The following is a 23,929-nucleotide window of genomic DNA, read 5'->3' as shown; positions in this document are numbered from 1 at the left end:
ACATCTTCCCAACATCGTCAATGTCCATAGTGTCTCCTCCCATTCCCGTTTAACCTTTTCCCATTAATCTTCATATCAAAACCGCTAGATTTTGCGCTCTTTGGCTCATCTGATGTCAGAGCATGCCACATATCCATGATACCCGCTCGACGTGCTGGCAACATGCTATACTGCAAGCTATACAGGTTCTTGCGGTGAATAGGAGGCACGAATTTGCCTGTGGCCAAACAAAGAAGGACTCGTGGTGAGAGGTAGTGTTTGCGAATGCGATGGCCGAGTTGGAAATACTGGTGAAACATTGCACGAAAGGTCAGAGGAACAGACTGTGGGTTTTTAGTATGACGCCACTTTATGAACCGCAAGACTTACTTTGAGGTATATGTACGAGGTTGGCGGTGGCGAGTGTGCGGTAGTTGAAGAATTACTAAAGTGTTGGGTATCTCGAAGTTCAAAGCGAATGCCACCTACACAAATTAATAGAGATACGTTAAAGTGCAACTAAAACATACCTGGCAGACGTTGCGAGTCTTTAATTCGTAACATAAGGGCGAAAAGCGGAAAATGGTTCAAGCATGCAAGCAGAGTGTCTAATGCCGCTTTCAGAGAGATGATCGCCATGCGAGAACATGCAAATGTGAGGTAGAATACAACTACTGTTGGAAGTAGAAAGAAGAGTAACGTGAACAAGATAGTACCCAGGAGTAGCTGATCTAGATCGTAATCACAGGAATCAATTCGTTTCCTTAGGACGTTGTGTTTCTTGCCACGAAATAGTTGGAAAAGTGACAGAAGGATTGTGTACTGCCAGTTGAAGATGCGAGCCGAAGCCATGTAGAAAGAGTAGATGTGGAGTGTCAGAATTGACAACATGTCTGAAAATAGGGCAATTGGCATGCTTGCTCCTGCGAAACTAGAGAAGCCAATGAACCAGATTATATGAGGTAGTACTGGTCGTAATGCTTCGATGCAATCTCGTCAAGAATCAGCAAAGATGTTCAATTTGGGGAAGGATTGCTTACTGGCCCAGTGATCAATGACCCAAAGGAACAGGTCACCGAGAAAAGCTGCAAGCTCAGTGTTGAGCTTCAATCCAGCAGGCCTAGGAAGTCAGCACTATTTCTTTGAATTGATTGTGAGAACTTACCAGTCCATCAACCACGAAATTGTTCTCTGGAGTGCAGCGATTGAGTACATGCTGAGTATATCACTGATTAGTTCCGCGACCCATGCCGAGTTGTCAATTATGTAGGATCCGAGGGCTATGCCAATGATGACCTGATCGAGTTAGTACAATAAAGATACTGAAGAGGATCCAGGAGCTTAGCGAACATCATTAGCTACAAGCCAAAGGCTGTTATAAAATCTGATATAATCGGGATGACTTGTTGTAACGCTTTCCCAATCGTCCTTGCGTTTCCTTAATGTCACATACTGAAGATATATCAGACAATTTACTCAAACATGAATGTCCGCCAAATCAGGGTACATTTTATTCAAGAAACAGAAACTCACTTGCATTGGCCAATAAGAGAACTGTTGAAGTCGTATTTCCACTTGTTGAGCTGTTGCTGAAATGTCCTTCAAAGCAGCATATTCAGGCTTCGCTCTCCACTCCAGAACAAGTAGAAGAGCTTCAGCAGCTACCCTATGACACAGGAGCCCGATCACAAAACCTCGACGAACAATTGGGTAAATGTAGAGAGTGATCAACTGCCAGATAGCAACGATCACAAAATCTCTCATCGTTGTGGCGGACTCGACAACTCGTTCTGACACACTTAGACTTCGACGTGAGCGCCTTCCGACAAGTGAAATGTTCTTCTGCAGTAATTTATGAAGTTCCCAAGAACAATTGATCTGGTTCACAATTCTCGGCAGCGCGAGCTCTTTGGGTGAGGCTGGGTGCTTGATCACCGAGTGGAGCTTCAACTTTTCGACTAGAGCCTTGGTCTTCTTCCTATTCTCTTGCTCTTCTCGTTCATCTTCTGCATCTACACTTCCAGGGGCGTGTATGGACATCTCTGCTTTGTCTCCCAATGCCAATGGGATTGGACTGAGTGAGATATACTGCATCCTGTTCGGAAGAGGCCGGTCAAACATGATTATCTGTATCGTGGAAGCGCGCGCGCAGGATATCTGAGGAATTTTCAAGCTTGGCCCAGTAGATGCGTGCATCTGAAGATTGTCGATATCGACGTGCGGTGTGTTCGTCAGGCCCAGAACATGCATGTACGACTGCCCACAGAGCTCAAATATTCGTGAGATTGGGTGGCTTGCATTTCGAAATATAGTCCCAACCTTCAAGGCATTTTCCACGCTTGGTGCCTGGCTCTACGTCAGTCAGGACTTCCCAACGCACAACTTCCTACTCACATCGACGTCCTCCAATATTGCCACCACAAAGACATCGAGTCCTGAGTTGCGCCAACCGACAATAATCCCTGGAGATTCGGACTTCGGTATATCCACAGGCCAAAAGATTCTCATGAGGCCATCATGCTCGGGCATGACAGGTCTGCGGGACCCCTTTCTTCTCTAGAAGGAGCCTCTTCGTCGTAATTGTTCCCGAGCGGATATTCCTGCACTCGCAGACCTTGGATGCTGTCAGACGTCAGCCTTGATCCATGCGACAAAGGAATCTAGTCCCCACCAGGTCGGTCTCCCTTGACGCGAGTCTTTCGATTGGTATGATGAACAGGAAGAAGAATAGAGAGAGGATTGCAAAGCCTTTTGCTGTACGCGCCTGTACAATATCTCTCAGCAATTGTTAAAGCGCGATTGGGATTCTTAGTGGTGTACTTACGACGACTCCGTGGTCCCAAGCAAAGATAGCAAGGTCATAAAGTCGAGTAACCAGATCCCACCTCGCAGTGATGTAGCCTGGATCTCGGAGTCAGTCACCCTCTTGTGTGCTTTGGGAGTAATGCTTAGGAGTAACTCAAATCAAAGCACCAACTTTAGAGTATGACTCCAAAGACAACAAGGGACAGGAATATATCCTCAGAGAATATAAGACTTACCGGCTACGAAGATAAAAAGGGCGAAGAGAGAGAATGGATTTAGCATTACATGCGTATGGCAGTGAGGGATGTGGCCGCGCGGACGACTGTGAGCTGTAGATACCCCAACAAGTTTGTGGAAGCAGAGTGATTTAGTGATGAGACTCCCACATTATCGATTCAGCGACGCGGCGCTCTGCAGATTGAATGCTCAGTAGACGTGTCGAAAATCTGGAGGTTGATTCAAGTTCATTTCGACGAGTTTGGCTGTTCTTTGCAGGGTTTAAAATTAAGCTTTATCACGTGTCGATACCATCTTCCCCATGGGCGTATTAGGAATAGCTTTGGCCGCTGCCGATGACCTTTCAAATGCCGAGTTGAATTGGAACATTGTGTCTTGTGCGAGGCTGAAGCAAATGTGAACATTTGGCCACGCCGTTGTAGCTAGAGGAAGATGCGAAAGTTTACTCATCCTCACAATAGAGAGCATTGGCAGGATGTACTTTAATCCTTGGATATCTCAATGGCCGTCTAATGCTGATAAGACGTCGGATATTGAATGTACTTGAGAAGGCTGAGTTGCTTTTAATGTTACAAGCTCAATACATATATTTTACATCTCCAAGGAAAATAGAGAAAGCCAGAGCAGAAGTTCCCAATAAACCGAACACCCTTAATGCCGCTATGCAAAGTTCCTGATGAGCACGACTTGGCAATTCTGAAGTATTCTTTAGCATAGTCCTCAAAGAATGAACAGCTTTCGCTTACATCTCCGACGCAAGTTTGCTGCATCATTCTCCTTATGATCCTCTCGAGCTTCTTCCAACATCTTGTCAATTCCCTTTTCCTTCAGAGCACTCTACCCCAGGTTAACCACTAGGCTATTTTTTGTTACGGAAGTAAACAAACCGTTAAGCATCGCTTGTAGTCCTTAAAAAGGGCGGCACATTCATCAGTTGTGCCCTTTCCACGCAGATACTCTGTCTGGAGTCAGTCTCAAGATACGTAATGAGGAGGCGAACAACCAACTTTCGCTATACCATTTGAGGAAGCAGGAGTCATAACGCCTGGATGAAAGTCAATACATCACCCGCAGAAGACTACACGATACTTACTCCTTGACTTCATCGCATTCCGGGGCCAGTGACGCAGACATCGTCGTAGTTGTGAGTGAAAGCTGGACGGAGATGGGCAAGGCTGAGCAAAATCCCTTACAGGGGTATTTACACGCTAAGAACCACGGACCTTACAATCGCCGATATACATGAACATTTTACAAAAAGTTCGAGCTCGATTTCAACGAACAACAACATTGACGAAAAATCGACGATGGATCAAACGCAGGACTTCAAGACCTTGCAGGATCAAGTCCAGAGTGCTTTGATCGCTACAACTCGAACCGCTGGGCAAATTGCTTCCGAAGATCTCGGCTTCCATCGTTCCTTCAACAAAGAAGTTGGTACCGCCCTGGATGAGCAAAGCCAGCGCCTGCTTTCGCTCGCAAGCGCTTTACTGAAGTCTGCGGCTTCGATCGCGGAGCTACGTGCGCCAGTATTAGAAGATGCAGATGATTTGGAGAACGATTGGCGCGGGGTTGTGGACGTGGTCGATTCCCTCCTGGAAAAGTCGGACATTTGCCTGGACGAGTACACTGGTGTGATCAAGCGCAAAGAGCCTACAGCGAGTGAACAAACCTCACAAGTATGTACCTAGTCCCAAACAGAGACCATGATGTTAACAATTCATAGGCAGCTTCAAAGTCGAACAAACCAGGATTAAATTTAGGACTTGCATTTCGTACTCAGAATATCGTCAAACCTCAACTTACCTTCGATGTCAAGCCAAATAATCACGACAATTCACCATGGAAGCCAATTCTTTCCTCGAAGCCACATGCCATAGTACCTCTAGAGAAAGCCCTTAGCACTATTGTCGATGAAACAGATCAACCACAGTATGATTACACCAAGTTCATGCCGTTATTGACTCTCCCGCCAAAACCTTCCCTTCCTGAGGGCTTAAGCAAGCCACAGAGATCAAGACACAACAAGCGTTTGCGGCGTTTAGCAGAAATGGGCAGCACAGGGACCAATCTCAAGCTTGACAATACTGACAACTGTTTTAGATATCGCCATCCGTATGAGACGGAGATCTTGAATCTGCAATATCCCGAGACAGTGTACCAGGAAGCAACGCCGATTCCTTATCTTCCAATGGCAACTACTTCTGCAACCTTTGTTGACACCGAGGAAGGCGTCGTCGAGATGTTGAACGAGCTCAAAGACGCTACAGAAATTGCGATTGATCTCGAGCATCACGATGCTAGGTCTTACGTTGGTCTGGTTTCTTTAATGCAGATCAGTACTCGACACAAAGATTGGATTGTGGATACTCTGAAACCTTGGAGACAGAATTTGCAAGTGCTCAATGAAGTATTCGCTAATCCAAAAATCGTCAAGGTCTTCCATGGAGCTTTCATGGATATGGTGTGGCTGCAGCGCGACCTTGGCCTATATGTGGTAGGGTTGTTCGATACTCACTGGGCAAGCCGTTCTCTTGGTTATGCTGGAGGAAGTTTAGCATTCTTACTCAAGAAGTTCATTAATTTTGATGCAGACAAGAAGTATCAGATGGCAGATTGGAGGATCAGGTATGCTTGAAATCAAGGAACTTTTTGTTTGGATTCTACTGACTTGTAGACCTTTACCCAAGGAGATGTTCTTCTACGCCAGAGCTGATACTCATTTTCTTCTTTACATCTACGATTGCATGCGCAACGAGTTAGTAGAAAAGTCTAAATCGGATGTGGACGAGGAGAATTACATCGAGATTGTTCTCCAGAAGTCTAAGGAGGTTTCTTTACTCCGTTACGAGCGCCAAATCTACAATGCAGAAAGCGGTCGAGGACCAGGCGGATGGTACTCGCTGTTGATCAAGACACCAGCTCTCCTGAGTAATGAGCAATTCGCTGTTTTCCAAGCCGTTCACCATTGGCGTGATAAAATTGCAAGAGCAGACGACGACAGTCCAACATTTATCATGCCTCAGCACGTGGTGATGAGCCTCGCAAAATTGATGCCTATGGATATGGTTGCTCTGTTGGGAATCGCACATCCAGTGTCACACGCTGTGAAATCTCGTGCTGGCGAACTTCTGGACATCATCAAATCTGCCAAAGCTCAAGGCAAGAATGGACCAAGCATGATGGATGTTCTGCGCCCCGATACGGTAGGTGCTATTGCGAGAGCAAATATCCCTTCAGTCGCTGCGAAGAACACAATAAAGACTATGGTTGCTGTTGTGGACGAAGGCGAACTTCGTAGCAACAACTCGGCCTTCTGGGGAGGTGCCTTTGGAAGTAGCATATGGGATGGTCCAACGTTGACTCACAATACCAAGTTGACGCTCTCGGTACCATTACCGGCACTGTCGTCCGAGGTCTTCTCTGCTTCAACTGGCTTTGCAACTGAGGCTACACCTGTCAAGGAACTTGCAAAAGACGTTACGCCGTCACCCGAACCAGCTCCAAAAGCAGATGAGCCGTTCGTACTCAAGCGTGGTTCAAAGCGAAAGAGCGACATGATCTCAGACATGGAGAGCTCGGATGGCGAATTCGACATCTCCTTCAAAGACCTTGAAGAAGATCCGGCCGTTGCCAAAGCCGCTCGGAAAGCTGAAAGAAAAGCCGAAAGGCGAGCCAGAAAAGCTGCAAAGAAAGCTGCCAAGGCCGAAGCTGCAGCTAAAGCATCGGACAGCGATGAAGACGACGAGGATGAACCGTTCGATTACAGCAAAGCAGAATCGGTGCTGAATGCGAAGCGGAAGGCAGAGGATCACAAGAGCGGAAGCAAGAAGAAACAAAAGCCTTTCGATCCCTATTCAAAATCCGCAGATGCTCCTAAGGGTATGCGAAGACAACAAACGGAGAGGTCGGGCAAGAGTCACACTTTCAAGAAGTGAGTGGTGGGGAGATGTGTTATGAATTATGAAAAAGGAACCCTACCCCGAATTGGCAGGTACTGAGGATTGCAAAGGAGCAATACTACCGATGAAATTAGAGAAGGCATTGCCTCACTCTTCTAATACCCCTGAGCCTGCGAGGCCTGCCCTTCTCCTGCTAGAGATGACTTGCTTATCCAGCTACTTAGCTAGCTGAAGCGCACTAGAAAGTTTCTGCGTAGTCTCAAATAAATCGCAGATTTCCCCACGTCAGATGTGTTTCATTCTCTTGCTCGTGATGTGCTTTTTATGTTCTTTTGCCATTAAGTTATTTGGAGTCTTATTACATAACTCCTTGACATGATCTACGCCGGTATTTATTTGGAATCCCATCGCAATCAGCGCTGTTTGTGCTACTTCCGCGATTCGCGTGATTCGCGCCATATGCGCCACATATAGCCAGCCGATGGTACTGGGATCATTTTTGTTCGAGCTGCATTCGTGAAAAAGACTCGTAATTTTTCATCGGCGCTATTATTCGGTCTCAAAAGTTGACGGTAGTGTAGGGCTTGGGATGAGGTTGAATGTTTTTGTGGAAGCAAGGGCAAGTTGTTATCTGGACAAGAACAAAGGTTTATTCATACTGCCCCGCAGGCTACAAGCATCGAATCCATGAGGAAAAGTTGTGGAAGGAGTACTCATAGATCTTCCCAAAAGAAAACTGCAAATTCATTCAACAAGTTGGTTTCGTGTTTTCAACCAGAGTTTCTTAGTCGAAAAAGCAATAGGAAAAGTGATGCTCTATGGCCCCAAGTTCAACAAGCCGAGAACCAGTTGTAACGATACATCTCGAAAGCAAGACGCAACAAACTTAATGAAAGGTCCGAAGCTCCCAGGCTTCAAGTCTTGATCCCTGTCCCATCCATCTCCTCAGAAGCCAGTGGCAATGATTTCTTTCAAACCCAGAACTACGGCGCAGGTAGTCCATTTGCATTAAACAGCGATACACCTTTGGCCTGATCGCCGATTTGAATATTGAATATGCCGATGGGCATCCCAAAATTACTGCGTTGCTTGAGGGATGTGGGGTCAGCAGTTTGGGTGGCCACTTGCCCGGCTGTTTCTGTGGGCAAGACCTCCAACTTATGAATATTCATAACCGCGTTCACAGTCTTGAGATTAAAAGCTCCGTACTTTAGCGAATGGGAACTCTGAGCTGCTTGATACATAGCTTTTCATAAGGCGGCGATGTCATATTCTGGAAGCAAAGTTGGATCGGTTCCAGTGAAAGTGACGAGTAGGTTCAAAAATCGGTTCTTGTGGTCAAGACTCTCTGCGATCTTGTGGGTTCCTTGGATGTTGTAGTTGAAAATTCCAGTCACCCCTGAGACTTTAGGGTTGAAGTTTGAAGTGATTGTAGAACAAATTGGTCCGGTCCATGAGTTCTCAAGATTGCTAGGCTCGAGAAAATTCGTCAGGATTGGTTCGGTACCATCGCTGACCTGATCAAAGAACCCCACGTTAGGAGGCGCAGAGTCTCGAATTTGCAAGCTCTGATTCAGCGGAACTGGATCAGCTGCTACCGACTGTCCGGAAACAATCAAAGGGGTCGTCTGAATGCCCCTCTTCATGATGATATCTTCAAGTGCCGGAGGGGGGCCATTGTCAATACGCGGGAGATCACGGCTTGCCAATGCAGTAGTAGTACAAGCTTCAATGTCAGCGGTAGAGATCGTGTTTCCGGTGTCGAGGAAATTTGGGTTGAGATCGTAGAGGCAATCAGCCAATCGAGCTCGCTCACTAAGTGGATGCGAAAACGAGGATTTCGCCAGGAAGGAGCTCAACAATATAGAGCAACCGAGAAAAGAAGTTTGGGGACGCATGATGGAGATGAATATTGAGTTTTGTGAATATCGAGACTATGATTGGAGGAGCAGATGCAAAATAAGGAGTCCAGGAAGAGAGATCTGTGTATTGGCAAAGGTGATTCTACCGAGGACCAAGGAAGATTGATGTTTTGAATGATGTACTTCATTCGGCGGGATTGAACTCATCTTTATAGTAGAATAGGCGCTTCACAGCTGGACCAAAATATCCCATAAATAGGCACGAGACAGAAATTGACTGCTCTTGATGGCTCATCATAGATGTGCCTCGCTAGAGTCTGTTACAATTTGTTCGGAGAAGTTTTTTTTTGGAAACAAGGATGGAGCAATTAATCCTCCCATGCTACCTTGGCCAGTTGAAATAACCAAATGATCTGTCCCTTACGCTGGCATACCCCTTGTTCTTCGAGAGTAAAGGAGATTGCTTTAGCTATTATTGGTGTCGTACGCTCTGATAGAACTCTAACAGGATTGCTCTCCATGTCAAATGTTAGATTTTCAGGGAAGAGAGCATTCTGACGATGGTCGCGAAAGGATTGGTGTTGGTTTTGCTTTGCCGCTTTTGTTTCCGCGTTGTTACTATCTTGACCTCCAGGTAATGTTGCTTGTATAAGTTGACATCTGATATTCAGATGTTGTACTCCACAATGCTTGTTCACGCTGCGGCGCTGTGGGCCGGCTTTAAGGTCTCACAATTACGAGAAACACTTTACAGTGGTTGGTCGACCACCTATGGCGCTTTAGTGGAGGGTCTGTTTCATCCCTTGTTGGAAACCAACAACGGCGAGATTCAAGGTTAAGTGATGAGAAATACGCCAGGAGAGAAGTTGACGCTCATGAGAAAGTGGCATTTTGCCTAAGATTTTGTCTACGCCACTTGAAACCAACGAGTTAACCAACGTGCTAACTTTTTCGCTTTCCAGAATCCCATAACAATTTCGACTCTCACATCTATCGCACTTTTTCCTCGTCCTTCTTACCCTCAAAGAGTCTAACATAATCCGCCTTCATTTTCATTCTACCTCTTCCCATACTCTCCCTACGACAGCCAATCGTCCGGCCTTCACTCCCCACGTCACAAGTTTCTCTTCCCATCACTGATCATGCAACCCCGTTATTCAAACTACGCCATCGGCTTCATCTTTGCGATGTCCATTTCAACTGCTACACCTGCTCCTCTCCCCATCAGCTGGAGTGCCTCCAGCTTCAGCACAGCTGTTGAAGGCCTAGTTACAGGATACACAGAGCATATACAAAAGGAATACGGGACCGGTAAGAAGATCAGGGCAACAGATGGCAGTTCTCTACTTATTCAACAAGCAGTACCTAACATGCTGGGAGACGGGAAAATGGTCGGACTTGTCAACGTTCAAGTAGGCAGCGAAGGTACCGACGTTTACATTGGCGGGAAAAGGATTGGTCTCTGAGGAAAGAACATACCACACACGAGCCTTTCACACCCGTCTGTTTTCGATCTGAGATTACAATTTCATTTTGACTATATGTTTTGGATTTATCGAAGAAATGATGTAATATTATCGAGATCAAAGTAGAACAATAAACGCTCGCTTCCCTCGCGCTAAAACCAGCATGTCTTAATACTTTACCCTCTCACCTACTTCGCAATGTAGCAGACTGGGAAAGTGCAATGAATGGATTATTAGAAACAGGCAGAAAATTTACGCGCTCAGAGCGTGTGACTTACAATTTATCCTCCTCTCAGTACAACATAACATAGATACAGTATTCCTACAACCGCGGAGTTGTGTACCGGTAATTCAAGATTGTTTGAGTGCTGGGCTTTGCCACCCGTCAATGTAAATTTCCATGTCATTCCAACGGCGAAACATCAAGGTCTAGGTGCTCCGAGGCCAGTAGTGGGTAAGTGAAAGCTGCTCATAGGCCGAACAATGTTTGGTCGAGATTTCACAGGCGTTCACTTGCACCGCTGATCAGTGCTTGAAGCGAGATGTCTATTGGAACCTGACTTATCGCTCTTCTCATTTTGCACATTACCCAGATAATTGTCAAAAGGACTTGTGTGTGCTCAAAAGACTGCTCATACGCAATGCTAGGGGTACTTAATCGTCACGTGATATTATTCACAGAGTTTCATTCCAATTGCCTACTACTAAAGCAGGTAGGAAATTGGCAAGAAAGGCGATCGAGCTGCATAATGCTGAGATTTGGAAGGCACCTAGCAAGCTTTTCGCTCGTTCTCTTGAACTGTGAACGTGTCCACTATGTTTTTCTGGCAAGGCTATGTTGGATGCATGTGCGTTACAATTGGACCAAATTGAACGAAAATCTCGAACAAACTGCAAGGCCCGACGAACAGGTGCGAATCTATTGTCCAACATGCATACGTACGCGGCATCGGCGGGGCTTTTCAGGTATAAGAATCAAGCTCTACCAGTCTTATCAAGACGATAAATTTCCTGTCTTCGCGTTCTTCAAATTAATTATGGACAATCAAACAGATCTTACTCATGACGATAATATCGGTAGGGAACAGATATCGAGCACATCTTTGCCTCATGACTGGCGCTCCCATCCTTTTATATTCCTTACCCAAGCATGCCATGCCGGAGACTTTGAGACTGTCCGATATATCTTGACCGAAATCAGAGAAGGTCCCGACCTGGATGACATCAAAAATTCTTTCTCCACGGACCTCCTCTGGGCATGTACAACAGGATACCCTGACATCCTTACTTGTTTACTGGAGCATGGAGCGCCAATTACCAATTGTGCGACGTACGCAGCAAGTATCGAAGATGCGGACACCGCTATTCGTATCTATGATATTTTATTCGAACATGGTTTAAATCTAGCAGACTACCCTGGAATTGTCCAGTATGTGTTCCCCGTGTCGAAGACTGGAGAGACTATAGCTGATTATGGATAGTCGATAGCTTGAAAATGAGAAAGTATTGGAATACTTGCTCTCCAACGGTGCCGATCCTAACGGACTCGATGATTATCATAATGTGCCGCTCAATATATGCGACACGGAATCGACTATAAAGCTTCTCGTAGACTACGGTACAGATTTGTCACTGGCCCCTCTATTGCATGACTTCGTATGTTTCCCGAACCACACTTACAGCGAAGAGAGTTGCGAGTTTCTGCTGTCTGTAGGAGTAGACATCAATGCTCCTGCGGTTTACGCTGGACACGCTCCACCGGGATCAAAACTGTATCAGGATGCGGCCGGGCGTCTTGTTGACGGAGGGACCGCGCTGCATTTTCTGGTGCGTGGGTTTGGTCGCAAAGGGAGGCCAGATGTGGATCCAATACCTCGGATGAAGTGGTTATTGGAACATGGAGCAAATGTGGACATCAAAGATGATTGTGGATTGACGCCACTGGATTATGCTACCGAGCCGGCAATGATTGAGCTTCTCAAAAGCTACCAGGTTTGAATATGAGACCGATTTTGTGAGCAGGAGGCACTTTGTCAAGTCGAGTTATCAATCAAAGAAGTTTTTGTTTCCTTCTCAAACGTACAAGATGGAAATACGAATGGATGTCTGGCTCGAAATCATGCAATTTGCCAGGTTCCTGGGTTCGACATCGCGCCGAATCTTGTGCTTATAACAAGCCAGCTAAAGTATTACTTGGAGCCGGCAATACCAGACCATATCTCATCAGTAATCGAACGACATCCATGAGCTCCATCTGTAGAAGTCACTTCTCCATGAACTCTTCTTCCCTTTACTATCACATCATCTCCTAGCCCTAATGATCCTCCATTTCACTCTCACCGGAAACAGCAACGCTGCCATCCGTCCTCTCTCCCTCCGCTTTCTCCAACAGATCATTGACGCCGTCATCCGCAGCCTCCAATACCGACTCAAACTCAAACTTCGGGCCAGACAATCTCGCAAACACGTCTGTCATGAAGGCTCGATTCTTCTGTGCATAAGCCGTGTATGTTGCCATATCGACATTGGCTTTTCCACTAGCAGTAGAGATAACATCCAGAACCATGTCTCTCAACTTGGATCCAGCAGCAGTATGCTCATAGATCAGAAGGACACAATTCGTAGGGATCAAACGACAGAGCCTAGCTTCGCCCTCGATGTATGACTTGATAGAGGCATTAAATAGTTTAGGCCAGGGGATCTTCTCGGCAAGGAAGCAGAGGCGAAGGAGTGTCGTCTGGTAATGGTTGATGTCGTCGTCGGCTTCGACGGGGACGAGGTTTGCTGGTACTGTGATCGAGGGTCTATGAAGAGCCATCCATCGACGACGCTCTCTGTTACTGCGCTCGACGCTCTTCAGCTGATGGGTGTTAGTGCGTGATCTTCAAATATGAGTTGTGTTTGGCGGAGAACTTACTCGCTCTTCCTCGTCTATCTCAAAGGCCTGCGCCAGCCACGGAGGTTCGACGATGTCTGTCCTGTCAATATCATCGAAGGCGTCGATGAGAGATTGGTCTATCTTAGGCATTTCAACCAAGGTTTTCGACCGCTGACATTGCGTATAGCTGGAGGCTGAAAGCTTCCCATTCCTCTCATCGAAGACTGGAACGGAGCCCTTGTAGAGGAAAGCAACGAGAAGAGCAACAGCTCCAGCATCCTCTTCCAGCCAAAAGATCTGATCAGGCCCCCCGAACAATGCTATTTTAACCATTGTTCGAATGTGACTGCATTGTGCGAGCAACATGGCTTTGTGCACCGTGTAAGATTTGGAAATTTGGTCATCTTCTCCCACGTTGATCTCGACGAATGCCTTTCCTAAGTCACTATATGATCGTGAGCGATAGGTCTCTAATGTCCATACTCTTGGAAGTCAACTCACTCCGCAAAAGTAGAAGGCAGGGATGAAGACAAAGCTGTGTTGGCCATCTTCCCGCGTCCCTTCTTCTTCAATTGCCGGTAAACAAGACGTAGTAGAAAAATCTTGACGGATGGAATAATTGAATGGTCAAAGGTCCGTAGATAGAAGATCGCGAAGATGAGAGCGTCTGCGCGGCGTTGCAAACTTTATCAGAATTGAAAGCGGGAGCAGAAAATTCGCGACATCAAAGAACCTAGTCGCGAGGAGACGCGAACTTGAAAGTCCCACACGGAGCTGTAGATTTACCTAGGCTTAAGATCGCTTAAAGAGAAAAAGAGCCTCCTTCTGCCCACAGGAAAGGAATAAAAAATTTTGTAAAAATGAGAAGCAAAACTTGAAACTCCCGAAGGAGTTTCTCCAACACCACAGCTGCTGTGTGGGGTTTGAAGGGTACTTATCGTGAGCCATTCATATTGCAGGTCTCAAACGAGGAGATAGAGAGGTACGGTCCCTGCCGCAAACATCTAGATCCTGAGAGGCCGCTAACTCAGATGGCAAAAATCTGCTTATTTACCTTTATATATCAAAGAGGGTTGGGGCTGTAAAGGACTAGCGTGTTTTTGATTAGGGGAAGCGAAGACACCTGGGCTTAAACAAAGCTTATTAGCACCCGATGAATGTCAATAGGGGCAAAATACACGATGTGTCTTAAAGCTCTTTTCAATGTTTTGAGATCGGAAGACAGCCTAAAAGCTGTAAATATGCATATGAATAGATATGTATCTGCGCCAAGCAGCGGGATAAAAATCAAGCAATTTAAATCAACCAGAAATCCAAAATGCCGCTCCAAGACATGCTTAAAAAATTCCAATGCAAACCTTTATGATTCGTGCATCTCATCACCAACCAAACTTCTCAATCGTGACACCGACTTCCCCTCCATCTCGCACAAGACCTGCACACGTATTCCTAACCAACCTCCCCATGCTGTCCGGACCACTTGCTACGACCCTCGTTTTGTTTGATCCTCCACCTGCATATATATCGACAAGGTCCTTGATCATGGCTGCTAGATCAGGTCGTCCAATCTCCTCAGTTGCTCGAGGTACAATAATCTCAGCACCTCTATACTCAGCATCCGCAAGAGCTTGTCTTCCTATCCAAGAGAGGTGCGAACCCTGGTGAATAATCCAAATCAAAACAACTTTTTGCTTTCTCAAAGAGCTCGTTGAAGCAATTTCTGTGTCCGAGGAACGTGTAGAGTCAAGAAGGTACTGAATGAGTGGCCATCCAACGGCTATGCCAGAACCCCCAGCCACGACAAGCGCCAAATCAGAATCGTCGAGCATATCTCTGGCGTGAGAGCTGCCGTAGGGCCCATCGACTCGAATGTCGAGTTCTTGTTGAGTACGGGCTGCATTCAAGAGGTCTCGCGAAAAGCCATTTTGAGCACGGATGAGTAGCTCCATGTGAGCTCGATCATCATCTTGCAGAGGTGCTGCGGAGGCGATTGTAAATGGATGGGCCTGGAGGACGTGCTTGCGTGATAGCGAAGGCACGGTAACAAAGACGTGATCTGTAGCCGTCCAACCAGCAATTATGGATGTTCCAGAAAACGCTGATAGTTGACCCACAGGTCTTCGAATGATAGTAGACGACAGTTTTACAGTTTCGTTGTCTTCCATGATCTCGAGTCGTGTCTCAATTCTCGTACTCTTTTTCCATAGCCGGTATACTATTCGATCGACTAGGAATATGGCCAAAGCAATTCCTACATAAGGCTGCGCTGCAGAATGATGGAAAAACACAAAGACCAGTGCCGCAACTTGGAAGAATATGTGCAATCCCAAAAATAACTCGTACCAGCGTTGACGAAAGCTGCCCAGCGAGGTGAAGTATATCAATTCATACGAGAAGAAAGCTCCCAGTCCGAGGAAGATTACTTTCAGCAGGAGGAAGCGAAGAAGTCCAAAACCATTCGGCCGGAAAAGTATGTACCAAACAAAGACCATGCCAGCACAGTGAAGAAATGCTTGAAGGCATAAGAGCTCGCCAAGACGACGATGGAATATATTCAAAGACTCGTAGGAACGTCCAGTGAGAAGTTTTAAAGGCTGGTTCTTCGCCGCAAGAAGATACAAAAGAGGCAGATTAGCTACAAACACAAGACCAAATCTATCGGCAAGAACGAAGAACTCAAATGCATTGAAGTTTATGTGGAAAAACATGCAAAAGATATTTAAAGCGATAAAGGTGCCCAGCACGAGGGAAGCTCCATTGGATGGAAGAGTCTTGTTGATCAACGGTATTGGAGGAGGCTGATATATTAAGAATGCCCGGGTTCTGGTCCAGAGGGATCTTTGAGGGTACGATGGTCGAAGGGTGGAATCTTGGTACAGCAGTGGTGTATCTTCGTCCTCGTCAAAGTCCTTCCTAGGAGGTGAAGCCGTTCCTTCGACTGTACTTGAGCCTGATGAATAAACTACTTGTGGGCCTTGCCGATTTCCGTACCATTCAGCGGGCGTTGAACTGATAGGGTCACCGTCATCATCGAAAGTGCCTTCTATGTTCAAGACTTGGCACCTGGAAGACCGCCTTCTTTGCCATCGTTTGAAGTTACCAGCCCAATGTACAAGTGTAAACAGGAGGATACAGCCAAGTATGACAAGATGATATGTCAAGATAAATTGCCGCGAGTACAAAAGACCTTCAACTAATTTTCGGAGTCTTGGATCTCGACTGGGCTCGTCATCGGCGGTCGTGGTAATCGAGGCCTTCAAGGAGAATCGAATCACGTCTCGAAGCCATTCGGACTCCATAGCAATCGGCCGGAAGACCCGCGTTGCACGGGACACAGCATACACGACCCAATTCCCCAATTCACTTTGCCTTTGTCGATCGTGGTAAGACAGAGAGTAATCACTGGTGCTGCTAATATCGAGGGGCGTGCGCTAGTCGTCCTACCCGATATCTTAGCGCCATCAGCATTAGCGCGATAAAGCTGTTTTTGTGGATATGGAAATAAAGCTGTGCTGCTCTTGAGACAACCGACAACTTCAGCTGCTTGATGTGAACCTACACCTCTGTGCCAAACATGGCAGATAAGGGAATAAAGTAAGCGCGGACTAACTGAGACTGAGACATCTCTTTGTCGTGAGATTCAAGAAGCTGATTCGCATTCTAGAAAAGATTTGGCAGCTACGAATCCACGAGGCATCCCATATGCGCCGTTTGTCGATAAAATCGAAGACTATGTTACCTCACGCGCCGATGTTGAAACGACTCTTAAGAGCTTCCAAGAGATGATATCGTATGTTTGCAGGGATATGTAGGGGACTGGAAGCTGAAATAAGGGACAGGAAATATCAATTCATGGAAGCAAACCAACAACGCAGAGCGGCAGGCTTGAAGGACAAGATGCCAGACATTCAGAAGACTTTGGATACTGTGAAGTTTTTAAAGACACGAAAAGTATGTTGATACACCACAATCTGGGGATTAGCAATTGACGATGTTACTATAGCCTGGCTCCGATCCAATAGAAGCTACCTTCGAGCTCAACGATACATTATACGCCAAAGCGGAAATCCCACCAACGGATGAGGTCTATTTGTGGTTAGGAGTGCGTTGTGATGTCTTAGTGTAGAGCTGAACAGTGCTGATGGAAGATTAGGCAAACGTGATGCTGTCATACCCCATTGACGAAGCCGAAGAAATACTTTCGTCACAACTTTCGGCCGCGAAACGGAACTTGGCAAACTGCGAAGAGGATCTGGATTTCTTGAGAGAGCAAATTACGGTAAGATAAGCCTTGGTTGATGCAAGAATATTATTGACCCAAGCATAGACGATGGAGGTTGCTACGGCGCGAGTCTATAATTGGGATGTCACGATGAGGCGGAAAGAAAAGAGTGAGCAAGCTGCCTTGGAAGACACAGGAAAGAATGGAACTCCAAATGGTTGAGCTGCTTAGATCTTAATGAAACACAATCCCAAAGAGCTTCAGATGCAAGAGTGTAAAGGACTTCAGGCAGGACTCTGTGACTTGCGTTGGCCCGATAGCGGGGTTGATTTTGAGGTCTGATGTGCAGCAGGATGTATGACTTTGGGGGAAAAGTAAGCTGCCCCAAAAGTGTTGAACGTTCAGCGAAAGACTTGCCAAGAACTTGCAAAGCTTGGAACCAAGAAAGTAAGACCTGTAAACAACAAATTAAATTCATGTGAGACTCATGCCTTCGATCCCTGTTCTGTATGGCCCTTTTTCCCTCTAAGTTCTCGCTTAAGTTGAGCTAAAAACGTCACTTCTGAAATATGCCCCTCAGGCTAACTTCGAGATTCATATATGAACTTGGAACCCGCGAACACAAACCGCATCGCAGTCTCTTATCGACTCCAAAATCTCAACCATGGCTTCAGCAGAGAAGGGCATGAAGCTCGACCCCAAATACGATCACTACGACTTCCCTACCATCTCCCCAAACACGCTGAGCGGTCACCCAGGACACACAACGCCCGAGCAAGATGCCCAGGTTCACCAATTGCGCATGAAGCTCGAGGCAGCTGGCTACACAGACCGACTCGATACTCTGACTCTCGTGAGTACGCAGCGATTCCCGCAAATTACTGGCCAAATTACTGACTGACGCGCGTCGTAGCTGCGCTTTCTGCGAGCTCGGAAATTCGATGTGGCCCTGTCCGAGAAGATGTATGTCTTTGCATAATTCTTACTTTCACAAGATCGGAACTGATTGTCGGAATAGGTTCGTCGACTGTGAAAAGTGGCGCAAGGATACTGATCTCGATAACCTCGTTCGTACGTGGGATTACAAGGAGAAGCCCGAGGTCTTTAAGTACTACCCACAATATTACCACAAGACGGATAAAGTACGAAATCACAGTTCTTCTCACTAGGAGAACGAGGGTTAATAAAGAAACAGGATGGTAGACCAGTATACATCGAACAGTTGGGAAACATCGACTTGGCCGCCATGTACAAGATCACGACCTCAGAACGAATGCTGAACAACCTGGCCGTCGAGTACGAACGACTAGCCGACCCCCGCCTCCCCGCCTGTTCGCGCAAATCCGGCACCCTCCTCGAAACCTGCTGCACAATAATGGACCTCAAGGGCGTCGGCATCACAAAAGTCTCCTCGGTATACTCCTACGTCAAACAAGCCTCCGCCATCTCCCAAAACTACTACCCCGAACGCCTCGGCCGCCTCTACCTCATCAACGCTCCCTGGGGCTTTTCAGGCGTCTTCAACGTCGTGAAAGGCTGGCTCGATCCCGTCACCGTAGAGAAGATCCACGTGCTCGGCAGCGGCTACCAGAAGGAACTCCTCTCGCAAGTCCCCGCCGAGAACCTGCCCAAGATGTTCGGCGGAAGCTGTGAGTGTGACGGCGGCTGCGGCTTCAGCGACGCAGGACCATGGACTGATCCCGAGTGGACCAAGCCCGCAAAATGGCAACGCGAGGACAACGTTATTGACAACACGGCCACGAACCCTGGCACGATTCCGGATGGTAGCGCGCAGAAGCCCGTGGAGATGCAAGGAGATGAGATCAAGCCTGCTCCTGCACTGCATCAATTGGAGTAGAGGCGTCGGAGCGAAAATAAATAACAAAGTCGATGACGAAGAGAAGAAGAAGTACAGAGGATTTGAGTCAAGCATATAAATGATGGCTTCCGGCGTGAACCAGCCCTGCTTTCGGTCATGTTTTGTGTTTTTGGCGAGAAAATAACTTCTTGAAAGGTGTTTCTGAATTACTAGAGTACATTGCAGAAGCATGATCTGAAATTCATAAAGACTTTCTCCCAATGTGTTGCATATTGAATTGGTGTGAGATGTGAAGATGATTTGACGACAACAAAACCAACCTTCACTGAAAAAGCGTGTGTACAGTGTTCATAGCAAAAGCCTTTGATTCAGTAGACTTGCGACCAAGCTATGATATAACATACAAAGAGCTTAACCCCTATCTCCTATCCATACGAGATAGACCCAGCTCTCTAGGAAGCGATCTTGGATATCAGAATAATCCCAACTCCTCCAATGCAAATCAAAAGTAAAGCAAAAAACTCCCGCCCTGTACTCTACAGATAGTACGCCAATAATGCACAATCACCAACCACATCCTTAGAAGTACTGTAACTCCTGGTTACCGCCGCCACCACCGCTATTTCCACCCTTTCCTTGCATCTGTTGCTGATATTGGTGGTATTGTTGGAATTGCTGCTGGACCAATTGCTGCGGAGTCTGATATTGCTTTTGAAGTGGCGGGAAGTCTTCGTAGGCAACAGCAGCATTGTAGCTCGGGGGCGTATTGTTGCCTCGTTCACCAACATCGTCTAACGATCGATAGTTGTAACCACCTCGGCCTCTGCTTCTTCCGCCATTGCCTCCTCTATTTCCACCTCTTCCACGTGAAGAACTGCCACCGCCACCACGGTGGCCACCGCGTCCGCCCCTAGGGCCACCGTTATAATTTTGCTGGTAACCTCCACGACCACTGTTGGAGTTCTGCGCGTGTCCGTACGAACCGCTGTCTCGCCTAGGAGGGTCATCATCAGGTGCATGCTTGCGTTTGAAGGTTTTGTTGGGAAACAGGCTTTCATACTCGTTCTCTCTGGGATCCTCATCCTCAATGCGAAGCAAGACCTTCTCGCCAACAGTGCTCTCAAAGACGAATTGCTTCTCTGGAGGGACAGGTTGCCAGTTCTGGATCTTACCTGCATCGATAGGACGGGCACCTTTACGCAGAACGAGGACAATGATTGGTACAGGATTTTCGGTATAGTACTTCTTGGTCTCTGGGACAGGACGGACACATGCAGCCCAAATTTTGTTCTCGTAGACAGCTGTTCCTATTACCTCCCAAGTTGTCTTGCTGCCCATTCCACCAACCTTCTCCAGAATACTGTTCTGACAAGGCCGAGGAGTAATAAGGACGTTATTGGCAAGAAACTTGAGCTCGGAGTCAGGCATGTTGGGTGGTACTTGGGCTAGAGTAAGTAGCTTTTGCGTGTCAGCGTTGTTGATCAAATAGCCTGTGTAGAAAACCGTCTTCTTGATCTGAAGACGTGGGCCCCGCCGGCCGTTGTTGATAGCAAGGTTGTGATCATTGATCAAGCGCTGCACTTCCGCAGTCTCTTTCACAGGGTCCAGCTGGGTAGCTCCATCGGCCACTTGGACCACTTCAGCAGTGATAGGTCCACGTGTAGGTGAACCTCCAACACCGTTCTGACGCTTGTTGTAATCCGTGAAATAGTCTCGAAAGCCTTTGGCATGCTTGGCTCTGTCTTCGTAGACTCTGATCTCTTCTGCACCTCTGTATGTCTCCATCAAGGTTTCCAAGAAGTTCTGCTTGAAGTTCATGGTACTTGAGAAGCGCTCATTGTTCGGGCCCGCAGCTGGCTTCAATGATATGATATCGAAGTCCAGTCCTTTGCTTGTGACCATCTTTTTCACCAACTCGGCGAAGCCAGACTCTGCTCGACCAGTAAGAAGGATCGTCAGGACATCTTTCTGTTGCATGCTAAGCTGGATAAGCTCAACAATGCGCTCGTTCCACCAGCCTTTCCAAGCTCTTGGTTCTTCTTTCTCGAGTCCCTCACCAGTAGCTGCGAGGATTCTCGCGTCGTGCCACCATCCACCGTTCGCAATTGTATCTTGAGATTGTAGGAAGCCGATGGTCGGGCCATTCCATAGCTTTGGATTCGGCAAAGGACTGTTGAATACTAAATGATGTATTAGTACATAGAAGCAAACCAATGCGTTCATCACTTACAAGTATTGTCGAAGTCATAGACATGCAAGGCTTTGATCTTATCGATCGCTGCGCACAATTAGATCGTGGCCATACTATGGTGATAAATCTTACCAGGAAGTTGCTGCTTGTCTGCGACAGACCATCGATTGAGCGCAGTCAAGGTGTACCGCGTCGACGATGAGCCATTCGAGCAGCCATAGCCGCTTTGACCGGCCATTTTGTAATCAGAATCTACACCTTTGTATCGCGCACTCAAGATCTCCAATGCGTGTTGATGGCGATCGAAATTGCGGTGTTGGTTTGAAAGAAAATAAGTTTGGGCGGAAAGGCTGAAGTTCTCGAGTTTTAGCTTCGAATCTGAAGGGAAGCCACAGCCTCGAGAAAGCTTAAGGTTAACCCGATCCGGCAACAAGTGATTTAAATCCCCCACAAGACCTCGAATATTCAATGACTTCACCACCTGTAATACGTCTTGTAACCTCATCTGCCAAATCAGCACTTGTTCACTTACAATGCCACGTCAAGCCAGGAGCTAGCAAACAGCGCGAAGGGATCTTGTCGATTTCCGATTCTGTGATTGAAGTTTGTGTAGCAGCACAGGCAAAGGACGGGGAAGCAAACAAGGCTGTGAGAGAAGTATTTAGTGATGTAAGTCAGTGACACAGCATAGCCAAGAGCTTCATTTACGAGTCTAGGCACTAAAGTGTCCGAAATCCGATGTGGGGGTTGTTCGAGGCTTCAAGTCACGAGACAAGACTATAGCTGTTACTAGTATTGAGGTTAAGGGAGACGAGCAATTGTGCATTTCACAGATCAGGGACAAGTTGCAGTCGGCAGCAGACTCATGACCTCTTTCTTGGACTGCCTCTAGGCTTAGATTCTGTTTTCTTGCCTTGTCGAGGTGGTGCTGTTACAGTTACTTTTGACTTGAGCCGGGCGGTGGAAGCTTTTATGTTAAAGATAGCACTATCATTCTTCAACCAAGATCATATGTATTTGCAATACTTATACCCTTGGAATTAGACTCGGATCATGGGCGTGGGATGCGGGACGATGAGACAAGAGTAATTAAAGAGGCTGCAGAACATAACGGGCCATTGAGTCAGACAATACGGAGGCGCAATGCACTGATCAAGTAACCCTTCTGCTACTTGATTCAGATATCAAGCCGCAGCAAGACGAAATCCGACTGTTCAAGATTAATAATCATTACTTACTTGACGAGGCTGTCAACAGAGTAATAGAGGTGTACCTCGTCCCGTGAAATATAGAATTCAAGCCAGTCAGGTTTATGGACTCGGAAGAAAAAAGTCAATCATCAAATTATATTGCAAAGTCTTAGATAGCATCTTCTGTGAGAAACTCAACGTGGAGTTGAGAGACAACATGGCAGATCTCCTCCCGGATAGCATGACTTGCCTTATCATGGCGCAATATTACTTTTCACAAAGGACATACTGTAGCAATGCTACGAACCGCCAAAAGGGAGGAAGCCATGGGGGAATTTGTTTCAGCAACACGTTTGTTAGTGTCTAAGAGCGTTATTTTTTCCCCTCTGAAGTTCTTTTTCGTTTCAATAGTTGCAATTGGGCATCATTCCAAGATTACCGTGACCTGTACACTCAACAGATGAAAAGCGTGTTCACCACCCTGAGGTTCGACAAGATAAGCCTATTTCCGGGTGTTTTAGGACCAGAAGAATGTCGCATTCGTGCTGCCTCGAGAGATCCCTATGGTTGCCGTGCATCGCGAGGAGCACGAACGAAAGTCCCCCTTTTCACAATCCCGTGGATCAACAAAAGCATGAACCGTCTAATAATGCATTTCAGCGGTCAGCACGAACGCCTTGCATCTTACTGGACTCCTATTTTAGTTTAGCCCCTGAACAAGTCAAGCTGGACCGTTAAGATACAGTACTTTGTATAGCGCTGTTCGCATCCTAAGATATAGAGGCCAATCAGGTATCTAGTAGGCACTTTTCAGAAGTTTTTATTGGTCTCGAAGTCCTGGGATATTAAAGGCGCTATACAAGGTCGGGAAGGGGTGCACAGTAGTTTGAATTGGTTCCTGACAGCAGCTGCTGCATTCTGAACTTTGAGAGCCATAGAGGCTAGGGTGAGACGTCAGCGAGGGCGATTTTCACGATTCAGGGTTCTGGCGGGCGTCAGAAATGCTGGACATGATGATCGGTGGTGCTTGTAAGCGCGTGAGCGAACCGACACGGTGATGATCAGCCGGAAGCGTCGCGGAAACTTGGCGTGATAGGTCTGAACTAGGGCTGCGACGGGGGGATTTAGATTTTCTGAGCTGGCCAAGAATGCGAGATTGATCAAGAGGAGGAGCAGAGATGCTGCGCGGGCGGATCCTTCCCGACGGAACGACGAGATTTGTTTATTGTTTTGTTTTGTCTCTCCATCCTCCAGCCGAGGCGGAGCATTGTCTCCTCACACTGGAGTGTATCATTTTTCTTCGACATGACCGTATTTCGTCCTGTTGAGGGCCGGCGGGACGTGTGGGACAAGGCGAGATCATGAGTTGAGTGAGTGA

General features: G+C 46.9%; 14 protein-coding genes across 14 annotated transcripts; 6 read left to right on the top strand and 8 right to left on the bottom strand.

The window, feature by feature from the left end:
* Nucleotides 1–17: 17 nt before the first annotated feature.
* On the bottom strand, nt 18–2,508 carry LY89DRAFT_595899 (N-acetylglucosaminyl transferase-like protein component Gpi1; the record flags this gene model as incomplete). Its single annotated transcript, XM_018209885.1, has 8 exons — nt 18–323; nt 370–464; nt 510–971; nt 1,020–1,099; nt 1,145–1,275; nt 1,330–1,431; nt 1,513–2,325; nt 2,374–2,508. 8 exons carry the CDS (start codon nt 2,506–2,508, stop codon nt 18–20), a joined length of 2,124 nt encoding a protein of 707 aa, XP_018065035.1.
* Nucleotides 2,509–2,535: 27 nt separating this feature from the next.
* LY89DRAFT_595994 (uncharacterized protein) lies at nt 2,536–2,881 on the bottom strand (the record flags this gene model as incomplete). The annotated part of the gene is made up of 3 exons (XM_018209890.1): nt 2,536–2,601; nt 2,651–2,743; nt 2,804–2,881. Coding segments are annotated over 3 exons (237 nt in total), but the record flags the coding sequence as incomplete, so codon positions are not given.
* A 625-nt stretch (nt 2,882–3,506) lies between these two features.
* LY89DRAFT_626182 (uncharacterized protein) lies at nt 3,507–4,177 on the bottom strand. Its single transcript, XM_018211099.1, has 5 exons — nt 4,115–4,177; nt 4,029–4,066; nt 3,909–3,979; nt 3,768–3,858; nt 3,507–3,717 (listed from the first exon to the last, which is right to left on the bottom strand). Coding segments are annotated over exons 1-5 (243 nt in total). The 5' UTR covers nt 4,156–4,177; the 3' UTR covers nt 3,507–3,715.
* Nucleotides 4,178–4,299: 122 nt separating this feature from the next.
* On the top strand, nt 4,300–7,204 carry LY89DRAFT_655435 (uncharacterized protein). The gene is made up of 4 exons (XM_018212344.1): nt 4,300–4,700; nt 4,748–4,953; nt 5,125–5,649; nt 5,699–7,204. The coding sequence occupies exons 1-4, from the start codon at nt 4,329–4,331 to the stop codon at nt 6,957–6,959; spliced, it is 2,364 nt and encodes a 787-aa protein (XP_018065032.1). The 5' UTR covers nt 4,300–4,328; the 3' UTR covers nt 6,960–7,204.
* Nucleotides 7,205–7,767: 563 nt separating this feature from the next.
* LY89DRAFT_248630 (uncharacterized protein) lies at nt 7,768–8,536 on the bottom strand. Its single transcript, XM_018206167.1, has one exon. The coding sequence runs from the start codon at nt 8,165–8,167 to the stop codon at nt 7,907–7,909; it is 261 nt and encodes an 86-aa protein (XP_018065031.1). The 5' UTR covers nt 8,168–8,536; the 3' UTR covers nt 7,768–7,906.
* LY89DRAFT_759564 (uncharacterized protein) lies at nt 8,174–9,150 on the bottom strand (the record flags this gene model as incomplete). Its single annotated transcript, XM_018221464.1, has 1 exon — nt 8,174–9,150. The coding sequence occupies exon 1, from the start codon at nt 8,819–8,821 to the stop codon at nt 8,174–8,176; it is 648 nt and encodes a 215-aa protein (XP_018065030.1). The 5' UTR covers nt 8,822–9,150.
* A 586-nt stretch (nt 9,151–9,736) lies between these two features.
* On the top strand, nt 9,737–10,251 carry LY89DRAFT_787078 (uncharacterized protein; the record flags this gene model as incomplete). The annotated part of the gene is made up of 2 exons (XM_018223039.1): nt 9,737–10,096; nt 10,148–10,251. The coding sequence occupies exons 1-2, from the start codon at nt 9,928–9,930 to the stop codon at nt 10,249–10,251; spliced, it is 273 nt and encodes a 90-aa protein (XP_018065029.1). The 5' UTR covers nt 9,737–9,927.
* A 1,037-nt stretch (nt 10,252–11,288) lies between these two features.
* Nucleotides 11,289–12,249, top strand: LY89DRAFT_739672 (ankyrin; the record flags this gene model as incomplete). Its single annotated transcript, XM_018220489.1, has 2 exons — nt 11,289–11,684; nt 11,740–12,249. 2 exons carry the CDS (start codon nt 11,289–11,291, stop codon nt 12,247–12,249), a joined length of 906 nt encoding a protein of 301 aa, XP_018065028.1.
* Nucleotides 12,250–12,565: 316 nt separating this feature from the next.
* On the bottom strand, nt 12,566–13,677 carry LY89DRAFT_787077 (uncharacterized protein; the record flags this gene model as incomplete). The annotated part of the gene is made up of 3 exons (XM_018223038.1): nt 12,566–13,111; nt 13,169–13,574; nt 13,631–13,677. The coding sequence occupies 3 exons, from the start codon at nt 13,675–13,677 to the stop codon at nt 12,566–12,568; spliced, it is 999 nt and encodes a 332-aa protein (XP_018065027.1).
* Nucleotides 13,678–14,177: 500 nt separating this feature from the next.
* LY89DRAFT_248623 (uncharacterized protein) lies at nt 14,178–16,761 on the bottom strand. Its single transcript, XM_018206166.1, has 2 exons — nt 14,488–16,761; nt 14,178–14,257 (listed from the first exon to the last, which is right to left on the bottom strand). Exon 1 carries the CDS (start codon nt 16,426–16,428, stop codon nt 14,509–14,511), a length of 1,920 nt encoding a protein of 639 aa, XP_018065026.1. The 5' UTR covers nt 16,429–16,761; the 3' UTR covers nt 14,178–14,257; nt 14,488–14,508.
* On the top strand, nt 16,544–17,663 carry LY89DRAFT_248552 (Prefoldin, subunit 3). Its single transcript, XM_018206165.1, has 6 exons — nt 16,544–16,723; nt 16,794–16,919; nt 16,969–17,080; nt 17,133–17,231; nt 17,283–17,408; nt 17,457–17,663. The coding sequence occupies exons 1-6, from the start codon at nt 16,704–16,706 to the stop codon at nt 17,571–17,573; spliced, it is 600 nt and encodes a 199-aa protein (XP_018065025.1). The 5' UTR covers nt 16,544–16,703; the 3' UTR covers nt 17,574–17,663.
* Nucleotides 17,664–17,921: 258 nt separating this feature from the next.
* Nucleotides 17,922–19,421, top strand: LY89DRAFT_689321 (uncharacterized protein). Its single transcript, XM_018215886.1, has 4 exons — nt 17,922–18,204; nt 18,265–18,314; nt 18,370–18,493; nt 18,547–19,421. Exons 1-4 carry the CDS (start codon nt 18,016–18,018, stop codon nt 19,207–19,209), a joined length of 1,026 nt encoding a protein of 341 aa, XP_018065024.1. The 5' UTR covers nt 17,922–18,015; the 3' UTR covers nt 19,210–19,421.
* A 110-nt stretch (nt 19,422–19,531) lies between these two features.
* On the bottom strand, nt 19,532–21,971 carry LY89DRAFT_689320 (uncharacterized protein). The gene is made up of 3 exons (XM_018215885.1): nt 21,494–21,971; nt 21,401–21,448; nt 19,532–21,350 (listed from the first exon to the last, which is right to left on the bottom strand). The coding sequence occupies exons 1-3, from the start codon at nt 21,597–21,599 to the stop codon at nt 19,750–19,752; spliced, it is 1,755 nt and encodes a 584-aa protein (XP_018065023.1). The 5' UTR covers nt 21,600–21,971; the 3' UTR covers nt 19,532–19,749.
* On the top strand, nt 21,779–22,512 carry LY89DRAFT_626163 (YggU-like protein). The gene is made up of 2 exons (XM_018211098.1): nt 21,779–22,030; nt 22,078–22,512. Exons 1-2 carry the CDS (start codon nt 21,830–21,832, stop codon nt 22,228–22,230), a joined length of 354 nt encoding a protein of 117 aa, XP_018065022.1. The 5' UTR covers nt 21,779–21,829; the 3' UTR covers nt 22,231–22,512.
* Nucleotides 22,513–23,929: the final 1,417 nt, after the last annotated feature.

The sequence above is a fragment of the Mollisia scopiformis genome (genome assembly GCF_001500285.1).
Source record: "Mollisia scopiformis unplaced genomic scaffold LY89scaffold_25, whole genome shotgun sequence".
Lineage (NCBI taxonomy): Eukaryota > Fungi > Ascomycota > Leotiomycetes > Helotiales > Mollisiaceae > Mollisia > Mollisia scopiformis.
Note: the sequence above shows the minus strand (reverse complement) of the source record. Positions and strands in the feature narration are given on the sequence as shown.